This window comes from Zonotrichia albicollis, chromosome W (assembly GCF_047830755.1).
Source record: "Zonotrichia albicollis isolate bZonAlb1 chromosome W, bZonAlb1.hap1, whole genome shotgun sequence".
Taxonomy (NCBI): Eukaryota; Metazoa; Chordata; class Aves; order Passeriformes; family Passerellidae; genus Zonotrichia; species Zonotrichia albicollis.
This window is the reverse complement of record NC_133859.1, coordinates 7082676-7098910: the sequence shown is the minus strand read 5'-3', so window position 1 is coordinate 7098910 and position 16235 is coordinate 7082676. Positions and strand designations below refer to the sequence as shown.

The window sequence follows — 16235 nt, the reverse complement described above, 5'->3', positions numbered from 1 at the left end:
CCCAGTTTCCTTGCTTTCCCTTGCTGTCTCCTGACAAGAGGAAGGCTAAGACCCTCCATGAGTTCTAGCCCTTGACCAAGTACCAGCTGCCAGTGAGCCAGCTGCATTTGCTGAATGACTTGCCACCACCAGAGATATAAGAGGGGTGAGGGGACGCCTGTCACTATTGTTATGAACAAAAATTTTGTTGATTTTTTTTGTGAGAAAAGGTTACAAAAAGGCAGCCAGATCACTGTCTCTGCCGAAGTTCTGTGTGTTTTTTTATTGTAATCACGGGTCGTTGTGACTAATTGCTGCTTTTGTATTAGCAGAGCCTTGCCCGAGGCTAAGTTGTAGTTTTCCCCAGAATGGTGAAGAGACCTGAGAGAGTGGGGGGGGCTATGCAAAGTGACTCCAGGACCAGCATGCTGTGTGAGACCCCTCTTCCAAATGCACGGAGAAAACCCCAAAAACAATGAGCCACCTAAGAGTTGAGAAACTGGAGTGATGTCTGGATGTGAGGAGCGGAGTGCTGGGCCTGCAGAGATGCTGAAAAACCTTCGTTGTTCCTCACCCTTTGTTCGAGAGCCCCCGGGCCAGGTCTGGGAGGAGGCGAGACTGAGACCAAATCAACATCGGATGGGATCACCACGCCCTAAAGGCCCCCACGAGGACCGGATCTCCCAGCTCTGCCCCTGGTGGACAAAGCTGCACATATCCTCCTCCTCTGAGTCGCCCTGGGAGAGACGACGGGTGAGTGCAGCCCCGCTGAGCTGCCCAATCCTGAGCTGATCACTTTTAATAAAGGCATTAGAAAGGAGAAGAAGTCTCCTGGCCCTGTTTATTTCAGCTATTTTATTCCCTTTGTTTTTTGAGCCATGCAGGCGACTGCAGAGGCTGCCTACCTGGGCAGGGGGGGGGGGGGACACTCTGCCATTTTAAGTTTCTCTTTGTTCCAGGGGAGTCTGCAAAATTTCAGCAACTTTGTAACTAGTGACTACTACTGATATTTTTTGCCTGTGGCTGCTTTGAGGGTTTTTTTTTGGTAAACTTATTTTTTCACTTATATCTGCTCACACTTGTTTTTCCATATTGTTGGAACGGGATTGGTTAAAAGTAAGGAGAGGTAACTCATCTTAGTGTCCCCCTTATATTGTCTTAAACCATGACAATTTTGGCACCCAACTAAAAGGGGCATGAGAGAGAAAGTAAAAAAATAACAATTTCGCCTGAAACAGTTGTTGTGGTATTTTCAGAGACCCCCATCGTTGGAAGGAATGAATCTGACTCCATGTTCTTAGAAGGCTAATTTATTATTTTATGATCTATATTATATTAAAGAATACTATACTAAAACTATACTAAAGAATAGAGAAAGGATACAGACAGAAGGCTAAAAGATCCTAATTAAAAACTCGTGACTCTTTCCATCATTGGAAACTCGGACTCTTTTCATCATTGGCCAATAAGTAAAAACAATTCACATGTTGGATAAACAATCTCCAACCACATTCCAAAGTAGTAAAACACAGGAGAAGCAAATGAGATAATATTGTTTTCCTTTTTCTCTGAGGCTTCTCAGCTTCCCAGGAGAAGAATCCTGGGCAAAGAGAGTTTTCAGAAAATATGAGTGACACATTTGTCTATTGGGTACAGAACTCACTGGCACTGTGCTGCTCGGTCTAATTATAGGGGTGTGGCACCTAAGCTTATATACTTCTCCATATATATGGTACAATTTGCCTGTGATTTGGCTCTTTTTTGGACCAGGGGCACAAACCAAGATTGCTTTGTTGAAACACTGCAATATCATCTTGTGTAGAGATAACATCAAAGGCAATGAGGATTATCTGGGATGTGTATCCATTGCTGTGTCTGTCCTGGTCTCAGCTGCTACTTCTGGATGTTTATCAATAATCACACCCAACCTGTTGGGGGAACAGTAGGGAATTATTTTTCCCAGGCTTTCATCTCCTTCTCCCCCTTCAGGTCTGACACATCACCTTTTGAGAATGTTCATTTCCCTCTGAATGTTAAAGAAACAATATGTTTGTTGCTTATTCTGCTATGTCTCCTCCATATGGCCTACAACACATTTAGAATCAGGGCTGAGATTTCCAGGGAGGTTGCCCAGAGATCTGCCCCACTGGTGGAAAATCCTGAGTGGCATGGGATGTGGGAGGATATAGGACAGGGTCTGAAGAAACACTCTGCCCCAGTAATTTGGAAGTTTCCCTCTGAACAAATTCATAACCCAGATGAGGTAGCAGAATATCTGAAAGAAAATTGCAGTGGCAACTCCAAAGTGGGGGAGCTCATTGCACTGTTCTGGGCCCTGCTAATGCTTATAGCATGCTGCTCATTACTGTACAGCAGTAGCTACAGCCAGAGGGGAGGGACAACAAATCTACAGACACCATGGTCACAGGCTAGCATAAATCCAGAAGGGCAGCCTAAACTAATAGCAGTTGCCCCTGCCCAGAGGAGAAAATACAAGACCAAATCCATTCACCCAATGGATGACAATGGGGAGGCAGGACCCTCACAGCCAGCAGAGGAATCAGAATCAGAAATAATCACTGAATCTTTATCCTTAGAAAGCCTCCACAATCTGAGCAAAGACCTCACCCCACAAACCCACAAGTCTATATTGAGCTGGATGATTCAAGTCTGGGACAATGCAGGTAATGGTAAAATTCTGGATGGTACTGAAGTGAGGCACTTGGGGTCTTTGTTGAGTGATGTAGTTAGTGACCAGGGGATTGTGAGGCCAGAAGCTCTCAGTCTCCAGACACAACTCTTAGCAAGTGTGAAGGAGAGATAACTTTGGCAAGAAGATCTCCAGCTGCAGCAAGGCCCTTGGAAGACTATGGAGCAAGGAACCTAATGCCTGCAAGAACTGGCTGTGATAGAGATTGTTTTCTTAAATGTCATCTACAGCACTAAGAGTCCAGACCTTGTAAAATGTACAAAACTGATGTGGCTCAAATTCGCATTGCTCAGGACCCAAGTCTACACCCAATTCCTAGTGACATTGCAGTGAAATGAGGGAAACAAGACAGTGGCGCTATGACAAGAAGGCTCCAGACACATGAAGACCCTGTCCACACCCTGACACAAGCCCAAGTCTTGGCAGTAGAAAGAGACTTGACCGAGCATATGTGGAAATTGGAAGAGAGGATTGAAGAGAGATATCAGAAAGTCAGAAAGGAGCATAAGGAGGGTCTTTTCCAAATTTTGTCAGTACAGACCAGATCCCCTGTTCTCAGAAGCAGGTGTCCCCCGGCAAGGGAGACAGACTACATCCCATGAGGTGATCTGTGGTCCTTCCTGTGTGAGCATGGGGAAGATATGAGAAGATGAGATGGAAAACCTACTTCTGCCCTGGCAGCACAGGTGCATAAACTAAAGGAGGAAACTACTAACAGAAGGCATTTTACAAGAATGAATGTAGCTCCAGGTTCCCATGACCGAGCTGCTAGGCATAACAGAAAGGAGGATGATGTCTGATGCTCTTGAAGCTGTTGCCTTTTTTGGCCCCTAAAATCAAGAGCTAGACATGGTTAGGTCATAAAAATGAGGTTACCTTTTATGAAGGGTGCCCTCAGGTGCACCACATGCTGAAATACACACTGAAAATATGCCAAAGGTGCGCACATTCCATAAAGCAAGCACAGTTTTAAAAATTTAGCAAATTAGCATAATTGAAGGGAATCCCCAAGTAGAAACACAGATCATAAGGTAATTCCCCCCCTTAGTTCGACCTGTCCTGGTTTAGGGCAAATTTGTTAAAGAATCTGCAAAGGAGGGCCCCTCCAGAAAGCAAAACCCACACGGCCCCTCCTCCCAACCGGTTCGGGAAAAAATTCCTCGGAGAGAAGTGGAAAGAACCTGTTTATTTGACTGGCCCAGCACCCCCCAGCACACAAAATGAACAATGCCCGATGACACCGCTTTGAGAAAGATGACAAAATCAGAAAGTCTCTTTCGGGGGGGTGGTTGCTCTGTTCTCAGTCCCTCCGGCGCTGGCCCAGCTGCTGCAGCCGAACCTTCGGTATTCCTGGGTCCCACTCCGAAGCAGGTTTGAGATGGTCACAGAAACAGGAGAGGAGAAACAGTCCAGGAAGGAATGTGGACTGTTTAGCTAATAAGCAGAGGCGAAAGCAGAGCAGAAGCAAGAGCAGAAAAAGAGAGCAAGCAAAAGCAGCAAGCAAGCCAGAAGTGAAAAAAAAACCAGCCTTATGTACCGCTTGTCTCTGTGTCCCTGATAAGAGAAACCCAAACAAAACTTCCACTCTTCAGAGCCGGTCTTAAAGGCACAGAAGAGATGAATGGGGATACAAGAATCATAACGACACCCCAGGACATTCCACCCCTTATCCCCATATCATTCTTACCCCACAATCAGATCTCACTGAGGTACACATCGTGTTGTTCCATCTCTTTGCATTATCCACCACGTGCAACCTGGTCCCTGAGCAAAGACAACCCCACAAATGGGTTTGTCTGCATTCGAGGCAGAATTGATCCACACAGTCTTCCCTAACAAACCTCTGATATGTACCACTGGGACTTTGTCTCCTTCTATTACATTCAGGGACTCAGACTGGGCAGGACCTGCTCGGCTGGTGGAATCTCGGGTGTTAACTAACCAGGTGGCTTTTGCCAGATGCTGCTCCCCATTCTTGAAAGATCCCCCACCCAAAGCTTTCAACTGGGTTTTTAGTAGTCCATTGTACCTCTCCACTTTTCCTGCAGCTGGTGAATGGTAGGGGATATAGTACACCCACTCAATGCCATGTTCCCTAGCCCAGGTGTTGATAAGGCTGCTCTTGAAATGAGTCCCATTGTCTGACTCAATCCTCTCAGGGGTGCCATGTCTCCACAGAACTTGCTTTTCAAGGCCCAGGATGGTGTTCCGGGCTGTAGCATGAGACACAGGGTAGGTTTCCAGCCATCCAGTGTTGGCTTCCACTAAGGTCAGCACGTAGCGCTTGCCCTGGCGTGTCTGGGGCAGTGTGATATAGTCAATCTGCCAGGCCTCCCCATACTTGTACTTGGACCACTGCCTACCGTACCACAGGGACTTCACTCGCTTGGCCTGCTTGATAGCAGCACACGTCTCACAGTCATGGATAACCTGAGAAATACTGTCCATGGTTAGATCCACCCCTCGGTCTCGTGCCCACTTATAGGTGGCATCTCTGCCCTGGTGGCCTGAGGCATCATGGGCCCATCGAGCTAGGAATAACTCTCCCTTATGTTCCCAATCTAGGTCTATTTTGGACACCCCTATCTTTGCAGCTTGGTCTACCTGCTCATTGTTTTGGTGCTCCTCATTGGCCCTACTCTTGGGTACATGGGCATCTACATGGCGGACTTTCACAGGTAGCCTCCCTACCCTGGTAGCAATGTCTTTCCACTCACCAGCAGCCCAAATTGGTTTCCCTCTACATTGCCAGTTAGCCTTTTTCCACCTCTCCAGCCATCCCCACAGAGCATTGGCTACCATCCATGAATCAGTGTAGAGGTAGAACTTTGGCCACTTCTCTCTCTCAGCAATGTCTAGGGCCAGCTGAACAGCTTTGAGTTCAGCAAATTGGCTTGATCCACCTTCTCCTTCGGTAGCTTGTGCAACCTGTCGTGTGGGGCTCCATATGGCTGCTTTCCACTTCCGGTTCATCCCTACAATGCGACAGGAACCGTCAGTGAAAAGAGTGTAGCGTGTTTCCTCTGGGGGCAGTTGGTTATAGGGAGGAGCCTGTTCAGCACGTGTCACTGGTTCTTGTTCCTCTTCATCTGTGACACCAAAATTCTCACTTTCGGGCCAATCCGTAATGACCTCCAAAATCCCAGGGGGATTCAGTTTACCTATACGGGCGCGCTGAGTGATGAGAGCAATCCACTTGCTCCATGTAGCACTGGTGGCATGGTGAGTGGAAGGAACCTTGCCTTTGAACATCCACCCCAGCACTGGTAGTCGGGGTGCCAGGAGGAGTTGTGCTTCAGTGCCTATTACCTCCGAGGCAGCCTGGATTCCTTCATAGGCAGCCAGGATTTCTTTCTCTGTTGGAGTATAGTTGGCTTCAGACCCTCTGTAGCTTTGACTCCAAAATCCCAGTGGTCAACCCCGAGTCTCCTCAGGCACCTTCTGCCAAAGGCTCCAGGAAAAGCCATGGTTCCCGGCTGCAGAGTAGAGCACATTCTTCACCTTTGGTCCGGTCCTGACTGGGCCAAGGGCTACTGCATGAGCAATGTCCTGCTTGATCTGGACAAAGGCCTGTTGCTGCTCAGGGCCCCACTGGAAATTGTTCTTCTTACGGGTGACCAGGTAGAGAGGGCTTACGATCTGACTGTACTCAGGAATATGAATCCTCCAAAAACCTATTGCACCCAAGAGAGCTTGTGTCTCTTTCTTATTGGTGAGTGGAGACATTGCTGTGATCTTGTTGATGACATCTGTAGGAATCTGACGCCGTCCATCTTGCCACTTCACTCCCAGGAATTGAATCTCACGAGCTGGTCCCTTTACTTTGCTCTTTTTAATGGCGAAACCAGCTCCCAGGAGGATCTGGATGATTTCCTTCCCTTTCTCGAACACTTCCGCAGCTGTGTTCCCCCACACAATGATGTCATCAATATACTGCAGATGCTCTGGAGCCTCACCCTTTTCCAGTGCAGCCTGGATCAGTCCATGGCAGATGGTGGGGCTGTGCTTCCACCCCTGGGGCAGTCGGTTCCAGGTGTACTACACTCCCCTCCATGTGAAGGCAAACTGAGGCCTGCATTCTGCTGCCAGAGGAATGGAGAAAAATGCATTGGCTATGTCTATAGTGGCATACCACCTTGCTGCCTTGGACTCAAGCTCATACTGGAGCTCTAATATGTCCGGCATGGCAGCACTCAGCTGTGGAGTCATTTCATTCAATGCACGATAGTCCACAGTCAATCTCCATTCTCCGTCAGATTTTCGCACAGGCCAAATGGGGCTGTTGAAGGGTGAGTGGGTCTTGCTGACCACCCCTTGGCTCTCCAGCTCTCAGATCATCTTACGGATGGGGATCACAGCATCTTGAGTGGTCCTATACTGCCGTCGATGCACGATGGAAGTGGCAATTGGCACTCGTTGCTCTTCTCCCGTCAGGCATCCTACTGCAGATGGATTCTCAGACAACCCAGGCAAGGTGTTCAATTGCTGGATGCCCTCTGTCTCTACAGCAGCTATTCCAAATGCTCATCTGAGTCCTTTTGGGTCTTTGAAGTACCCACTTCGAAGGTAGTCTATGCCCAAAATACATGGGGCCTCTGGGCCAGTCACAATAGGATGCTTCTTCCACTCATTTCCCGTTAGGCTCACATCAGCTTCCACCAAAGTGAAATCCTGGGATCCCCCTGTCACACCAGCAATAGAAACAGACTCTGTCCCCACATGTCTTGATGGGATTAATGTGCATTGCGCACCAGTATCGACCAAAGCTTTGTACTCTTGTGGTTCCGATGTGCCAGGCCAACGAATCCACACAGACCAGAAGACACGATTTTCCCTGGCCTCTACCTGGCTAGAGGCAGGGCCCCTCTAAGCCTGGTTATCATTCTTTCCCTGGGTGTATGTTTTGGATGTTCCTTCGAGGGGATCAGACAGGTCATCATCATCATACCTGGCCATTCGGCTACGGGCAACTGGAGCTGCTTTCCTCCTGGTGGCTTCCTTCAGTTCACGCACCCGTCGTGCCAGAACAGCGGTAGGTTTCCTATCCCACCTTCTCATGTTCTCCCCACAATCACGCAGGTAAAACCACAGCTCAGCTTGTGGGGTGTATCTTCTCTCACCATCTGGGAAACGTCTGCCTTGGATACCGGAACCTTGGATCTGTACTGCTGAAATTTGGAGAAGGTCTTCTTTAATCTCCTCTCTAAGCTTCTTATGGTTCTCCTCTATCTTATCCTCTAAGTTCTGCAGACGTGTTTCTACCGCTGCGATTCTGGCATGTGTCGGGCCATGTACAGCATCTGCATATGCTCGGAGCTTCCTTGCCATGTCAAGCACAGTCTCACCCCTCTCATCCCTCTTCATGATGGCTAAGGCAGAAGCATATTCATGTGGCCCGAGTCATACGAGTTTTCGCCACATCAGAGACGTGCATGGTACTAAGTCTGGGTTCCTAGTTGTTACATCATCTGAGAAGATAATCTCGGCCACGGCCATTTCTCTCAGGCGTTGGATCCCTTGTTCCATTGTCTTCCACTGAGTTTGCTGCATATAGAGATCGTCTGCACACAGGTATCTTTCTGCTACACTTCTTAGGACCCGTTCCCAGAGGCTGTGAGAGTTAGCCCCCCTCATCATTCCTTGGTCTATGACAGGATCCTGTGACAGGGATCCCAAATGCCTGGCTTCAGTGCCATCCAAAACGGTAGCCTCGCCTGCAGCATCCCAGAGACGGACCAGCCAACTAATTATGGATTCATCAGACCTTCGAGTGTAATCCTTCTGTAGGCCACGAAGGTCCTTCAGGGAAAAGGACTCAATATTGGCATCTGATCTTGCACCTGCTGCTTTGACTCCTGACTTTACGTCAGGAGGCACTGAGGTTCCTTCTCCTTCATCATCATCATCATCATCATCATCATCGTCCACTGGTCGATTGGTCTTGTCTGTGCATTTCCCACTTCTAGTGCTGGTAGCAACAGCCATGGGTTTAGCTGCTGGCTTCGAGCCTGGAGTGTTAGCTGCAGCCTGAGTCACCGGGACAGTTGCTGATTTATCTCCCTGCCCCCCTGCCTCTGTCTGCTGCCTGACACTATCTAGCAGTGTGTGATAAGCATATGCCAGGGCCCAGCTCACTGCAATGACCTTCCTCTCCTTAGGCTCATTCTGGTATTTCTCTTTCAGATATTTGCCCACGTCAGCTGGGTTCTGAATTTGTTCATGGGGAAAATCCCACACTATAGGGTCAGAGAATTCCTTCAGGATTTGGCCCATATCCTCCCATTTCCCACACCACTTAGGATTTTCCACACCAGGGTTTACTCCTGAGTCAGGGGTCTCATCAGCCCGTCTAGAAATCTCAGCCCTCATTCTAGAGAAGCAGCAGGCTATATAGAGGAAGGTTACCAGTTTGAATACCAGGAAGATGGTTTCTTTAACATTGAGGGGAAATTGAACATCCTTCACTAGTGATGCAACTGATTCATAGGAGAAGGAGGAAAGCAGAGGCTGAAAAACCTCATTCCCTCCTGCTCCTCCTGCAACAAACTGGATGCATAACCATAGCCATGAACCATTCATACCTGGAGCAGACCCTAGCATGTTTATAAACTTCTTGCACATTATTGCCACCAAACCCAGCAGGATAGCTATTCTCACCACAGGCCCTCTGATGTAAAAACTACGTATTAGGGGCAATACTAAAGCTATTTCTGGATAAGAAAATAAACCTAGGGACCAGAGAGGTATTAAAATCTCAAAAAACCCTAGGGACCAGAAATGCATGCAAACCTTCACCCCAATAGACATTATGAATCCAAAAAGCATGGCTATTAGCTGATTTAAACAAACACAGAGTAATAGCAGCCAAAATGCAGTCAAAACAGGGTTTTTCCACTCTCTCTCTCGCCTCACGTTTGGGCGCCAAAGATTTGTCCTGGTTTAGGGCCAATTTGTTAAAGAATCTGCAAAGGAGGGCCCCACCAGAAAGCGAAACCCACACAGCCCCTCCCCCCAACCGGTTTGGGAAAAAATTCCTCGGTGAGAGGTGGAAAGAACCTGTTTATTTGACTGGCCCAGCACCCCCCAGCACACAAAATGAACAATACCTGATGACACCGCTTTGAGAAAGATGACAAAATCAGAAAGTCTCTTTCGGGGGGGTGGTTGCTCTGTTCTCAGTCCCTCCGGCGCTGGGCCAGCTGCTGCAGCCGAACCTTCGATATTCCCGGGTCCCACTCCGAAGCAGGTTTGAGATGGTCACAGAAACAGGAGAGGAGAAACAGTCCAGGAAGGAATGTGGACTGTTTAGCTAATAAGCAGAGGCGAAAGCAGAGCAGAAGCAAGAGCAGAAAAAGAGAGCAAGCAAAAGCAGCAAGCAAGCCAGAAGATAAAAAAAAAAACCAGCCTTATGTACCGCTTGTCTCTGTGTCCCTGATAAGAGAAACCCAAACAAAACTTCCACTCTTCAGAGCCGGTCTTAAAGGCACAGAAGAGATGAATGGGGATACAAGAATCATAACGTCACCCCAGGATAGACCCTCTTCTGAAGTCCCTCTTTTGCTACTAGCTAAGCTTTGTTTATGAGGAAGTGTCTAGATATGATTTCCAGAAGAGAGGATCGGGACTTAGGAATGTGTTTTATCTTTCTTTCTTATGAGGTAGGTAAAATGCTATCTACGAATCTATATAGTTATACAATAATAGGCTGCAGAGCTACAAATATATGTGAAGAATATATAAAAGCAAAAATCACTTTGGCATCAGAGGCATCTCTAGAAGGCATACCCAGGGAGGGAAAAATAGCCAGAATTAGAGGGGCCCCGCCTCTAGACAGGTAGAGGCCAGGGAAAATTTGGTTTATTGGACTATTTAGACCTAATGGCCTGGTATATCAGAACCACAAAAGTACAAGGCTTTGGTTGACACTGGCACACAGTGTACTCTGATACCATCAGGACATGGGGGCAGAACCTGTTTATATTGCTAGGGTGACAGGGGGGGTCTCAGCAGTTGACTGTTGGAAGCTGAGGTCAGCATGACTGGGAAGGAGTGGAAAAACCACCCTGTTGTGACTGGTCCAGAGACCCTGTGTATTTTTGGTATTGATTACCTCAGGAGTGTGTATTTCAAAGACCAAAAGGACACTGATGGGCTTTTAAAACAGGTGCTTTGGAGACAGAAGACATTAGACAATAGAACACCTTGCCTGCTCTCTCTCAACTCTCCCTTATGTTGCCAGTCTAAGTCTATCTTTGACATGTTTATCTTTGCAGCTCGGTCTAGCTGCTCATTGTTTTGGTGTTCCTCATTAGCTTGACTCTTGGGGACATGGCCATCTATTTGACAGACTTTCACAGGTAGCTTCTCTACCCAAGAGGCAATGTCTTTCCACTCTTCATCAGCCCAGACTGGTTTTCCTCTATGCTGCTAGTCAGTCTTTCTCCACCTTTCCAGCCAGCCCCACAGAGCATTGGCTACTGAGGCAGAGTAGGGATCCATCCTGAATTAGGTGAAGTGTCTAACAATGGTGAAAAGTCTGTGAAGCCAAAGCTGAAGGAAAAGCTCTCATGCCGAGACAGCAAGGAGACAGAGAAAGAAAAACAGAAAAGACCACGATAAAGAAGAACTGGTACTAAGTGTCATGCGGGATGAATATGTATGAACTTATTGTGAAACTGTATGCATATGCATTTGGAAGGGGGATAAAAGGAGGTCTGAAATTTTCAGGGGTACGCATGCCTTTTGAGGAGAATTTTCTCTGCGTGCGTCCGGCGTCGTAAATAAACATACCGAGTTTTACAACTTTTATAAAGTTGTGAGGTTTCTTCTTTTCTCCGCAAAACACTACCATCCATGAACTGGTGTAGAGGTATAACTTTGGCCACTTCTCTCTTTCAGCAATGTCCAGGGCCAGTTGAACAGCCTTGAGTTCAGCAAGTTGACTTGATCCACCTTCTCCTTCTGTAGCTTGTGCAACCTGTTGTGTGGGGCTCCATATGGCTGCTTTCCACTTCTGATTCCTCCCTACGATGTGACAGGAACTGTCAGTGAAAAGAGCGTAGTGTGTTTCCTCTGCTGGTTGTATGGTGGAGCTTCTTCAGCACGTCACTTGCTCTTGTTCCTCTTCATTGATGAGACCAAAGTTTTCACCTTCCAGCCAGTTTGTAATTATTTCCAGAATCCCAGGGTGATTCAGATTTCCAATACGAGTGTGCTGTGTGATGAGGGCAATCCATTTGCTCCATGTGGTGTCAGTGGTGTGGTGAATAGTGGGAACCTTTCCTTTAAACATCCAACCCAGCATCAGTAGTCGGAGTGTCAGGAGGAGTTGTCCTTCTGTGCCAATCACCTCTGAGACAGTTTGAACTCCTTCATAGGTGGCCAAGATTTCCTTCTCTGTGGGAGTGTAGCTGGCTTCAGACCCTCTATAACTTCGGCTACAGAATGCCAGTGGTTGGCCTGAAGTCTCCCCAGGCACCTTCTGCCAAAGGCTCCAGGATAAACCATTGTTCCCAGCTGCAGAGTAGAGCACATTCTTCACCTCTGGTCCGGTCCTGACTGGGTCAAGGTCTACTGCATGAGTGATTTCCTGCTTGATCTGAGCAAAGGCTTGTTGCTGTTCAGGGTCCCAGTGGAAATCATTCTTTTTGCAGGTGACCAGGTAGAGAGGGCTCATGATCTGGCTATACTTGGGAATGTGCATTCTCCAAAAACCTATGGAGCCTTGGAAAGCTTGTGTTTCCTTCTTTCTGGTCAGTGGAGACATTGCTGTGATCTTGTTGATGATCTCAGTGGGAATCTTGCCACTTTACTCCCAGGAACTGGATCTCTCGGGTAGGTGAGACAGAGTGGAAATTTTCCAGAGTAGAAATCCATTTTGATTTTGGTGAAATGTGCATCTTTGAATTAAGTCTGTAGCTTGCAAACATAACTGTTTAGTCTGACTGCCTGTTCTTGCAAAAAACCTATGCTCTAAGAAACTGCTTCAGCTGAAGGACAGAGATAAGGGAGGGCCCCTTGAACTCTGAAACAGATGGAGAGACTGTGGGAGACAGGGCAGGGTGACCCAGGAGTTTTTTCTGTACTTTCTGATTAAAAAAAAAAAAAAACTACAAGGGTACCTAGCTGCAAGTGTAATGCGAAATCAGTAAAATGAATATGTATGAACCTATTGTGAAATTCCATTCATACAGATTAGTAAGGGAGATAAAAAAAAGAATCTGGAGTTCCCAGAGATACACGTCTTTTTAAGGGGATTGATCCCCACATGCGTCCAGAGCTGTAATAAAGATACCGGCTTTACAACTTTTACAAAAGTTGTGGAGTTTGTTTTCTTTTTCCGCAATTCATAGGTCCCTTGACTTTGCTCTTCTTAAAGGCAAAATCTGACTTCTAGCAGAATCTGGATGATTCTCTGTTTTTTCTCAAATACTTCCATTGCTGTGTTCCCCCACACAATGATATCATTGATATACTGCAGGTGTTCTGGAACTTCACCCTTTTCCAGTGTAGCTTGGATCAGTCCATGGCAGATGGTGGGGCTGTGTTTCCACCCCTGGGGCAGTCGGTTCCAGGTGTACTGCATGCCCCTCCATGTGAAAGCAAACTGAGGCCTGCATTCTGTTGCCCGAGGAATGGAGAAAAACAGGCTAGCAATGTCAATAGTGACGTACCACTTTGCTGCCTTGGACTCCAGCTCGTACTGGAGTTCCAGCATGTCTGGCACAGCAGCGCCCAGCAGTGGAGTCACTTCATTCAAGCTACAATAGTCCACAGTCAATCTCCATTCTCTGTGAGACTTGTGTGGAGGCCAAATGGGACTACTGAGGGGTGAATGGGTTTTGCTGACCACCCCTTGGCTCTCCAGCTCATGAATCATTTTGTGGATGGGCATCACAGCATATCGATTCATCTGATACTGCTGGTGGTGTACTTTCGAGGTGGCAATTGGTACTTGTTGCTCTTCAACCCTCAGGAGTCCTACTGCAGATGAGTTTTCTGATAGTTCAGGCAAGGTGTTCAACTGCTTAATGTTCTCTGCCTCTACAGTAGCTATTCCAAAAGCCCACCTGAGTCCCTTTGGGTCTTTGTAATAGCCATTGTGAAGGAAGTCTATGTCCAGAATACATGGGGCCTCTGACCCGGTCACAATAGGATGTTTCTGCCACTCCTTCCTAGTCAGGCTCATCTCGGCTTCCAACAGGGTCAACTGCTGTGATTGCTCTGTCCCCCCGGCAATGGAAACAGGTTCCGCCCCCACATGTCCCTATGGTATCAGGGTACACTGTGCACCAGTATCAACTAAGGTGTCATATTTTAGTGTTTCGCTCCTTGAACTGCCAGGACAGAAGTAGACTTCCCATCCCACCTTCCCATGTCTTCCCCATGGTCACGCAGGAAGAACCACAGGTCAGCTTGTGGGGTGTACCCTCTCTCTCTATCTGGGGGACATTGGGCTCTGACTTTGGGGCCTGTGACTTGCACTGGTGCCATATGGGAATTGTTCCTCCTTACCTCCCCCCTCATCTCTCTCATCTCCCCTTTGAGATCCTTAATCACAGTAGAGACATGAGCCTGCATTGGGCCATAGATCATATTCTTGTAATTTTTAAGCTTGTTGGTGACACAGCCCACTGACTCTCGGTTGGTGTCAGCATTAATTGTTGCATTGAAGGTTGTGTATTGAGATGGCCCTAGATTTGCCAGACTCCACAACATTTGCTCTGTGTACCTGACCTTGTTGGGGTCATTATCATGCTATCCATCCCTCCTAAAGAGTACTTCTAATACTGCCACTTCTCTCAGCTATTGGATCCTGTCCTCAAGGGTCTTCCAATGCATTCTGTGATGGTGCTCCTGCATTCTGTCCCTGTGGACAAACCTCTCTCTGACACTCATTAAAAGCCGCTCCCAGAGGGAAAGGGACCCTGGCTCCGTTACAAAAATCTGATTCCTACCTGAGTCCTGGGTCCAAGGGTCCCAAATTTTTTGCCTCACCACCACCCAGTTGCACGCCTGTCCCCATAGGGTCCCAGACCTGAAATAATCAGATTGTATAAGCTTCACGTCCCTGTCGTACAATGTCTTTGTGCAGATTATGGAGATTTTCATACGTCAGGGACTCAGTGATGATCACAACCTATGGAAAATATGAAAGTTAAAATCCTAAGGCATCAGTCTTGATGAACTTCTGGGACAAGGTGCATATGCTGCCCCCACAGCCCAAGGTAATATGTTTTGTGCAATACTACAGCAGAGCTCTGAGCTAGCCATAAAGGCTCTTAAAAGACTTCCAGAGATCGGATGAAAGGACTCTTCTTTTGAATCCATTCAGAAAGACCCTCAGGAATCATATGTTGCATTCATTGATAGGTTGCAGACAGACATTAGTAGGCAAATAGAAATGGAAGAAGCAATCACTATATTGTTAATACAACTAGCCTTTGAAAATGCTAATACAGATTGTCAGAAAGCACTGCTCTCTGTAAGGAATGAGTGTGCTAATTTACCCAGCTACATCAAAGCCTATCTGAATGTGGGGACAGAGGAGTACAGAAAATCTATTTTAGCTGCATCCTTAGAGCAATCCTCTAATACACATTAAAAAATGGGCCCTGCTGTTTTAATTGTCGCCAAGAAGGCCATTTACTGAGAAATTGTACCACTCAAAGGAAAGGACAGCTTCAGCCCTGGTGTGTCCTCTCCAGTCCGTTCCCCCCCCCCCCCGCCCCCTCCATGTCCCCAGTGAAAAAAGGTTATCACTGGAGTGCAGCTTTAGGGCAAAATTTGATAGACGGTAACCCTCTCAGCCCTCAGCAGGGAAATGGGGGAGGTGGCGCAGGACCAAGTGCCCCTCAAACCAACAGGGTCTTTGCAATCCAAACCCACGAATCTCAGTCTCCTCACTTCTTGCCAACACCCGTGGGAGCTCAGGTTTGGACTTACCCCTCTCAGACAATGCCCTAATTACAGACTTGACTAGTCATGTGCTAAATACAGGGGTTTATGGACCTTTACCAGAAGGATTGCTTGGACTTTTAATTGGTAGATCATCTGCCACACAGTCTCATAAAACATGTTGGTGTAATTGATTCAGACTATTTAGGGGTGTCCTGGTTTAGGGCAAAATTTGGGGGGAAACTTCTGAATGGGGTCTCTTTAGAAAGCAGACTTCAGTAGGTCCTCCCCTAATTGGTCTGGGAAAGGATTTCCTTGGAGAAAAGTGGAAAAAATGTTTATTTAACAAGCAAAGGGTTTACAAGCATAAAAAAAAAAAAAAACTCTCTGGGGAACTTTTTTGCCTCAGCTAGCTAAAAACTAATTAAAAGCAATGGAGAGCTGTTGGGAGTTTTTTTCAGGACAATGGACATCTGCAACATATGCACAATCCAGCCTTCATAGAACCTGAGTAAGGTCACCATGCCCTTGAAGGACATGAAAGGAGAAGAACACACTCAAAAGCAGACAGTTCAGGATGCAAAGGCAGACAAGAAAACCCCAGCGAGATGCATGAAGAGGGAAGACTAACTAAAATTAACTGAAATAT

The 16235-nt window shown here is 47.2% G+C and overlaps 1 protein-coding gene across 11 annotated transcripts in view; it reads right to left on the bottom strand.

Annotated features, from left to right (window-relative positions):
• The window catches only part of LOC141726923 (dymeclin-like), a 226948-nt gene that overhangs the window by 175092 nt on the left and 35621 nt on the right, over positions 1-16235 (bottom strand). For 2 of the 11 annotated variants that reach the window (XR_012577871.1, XR_012577882.1), the window contains 3 exons: positions 14647-14726; positions 9796-9998; positions 953-4123 (listed from right to left, as the gene is read on the bottom strand). The exons of 6 other annotated variants lie outside the window; for them this stretch is intronic. Coding sequence is in view for 1 of the 5 variants with exons in the window: in XM_074532015.1 (XP_074388116.1) it covers positions 9865-9998; positions 14647-14726; positions 14803-14828 (240 nt within the window). In the remaining 4 variants the exon portion in view is untranslated. Of the gene's footprint in view, positions 1-952; positions 4124-9795; positions 9999-14646; positions 14829-16235 lie in introns of those variants that run through there. 3 more of the 11 variants (XM_074532015.1, XR_012577872.1, XR_012577875.1) reach the window with 3 other exon arrangements.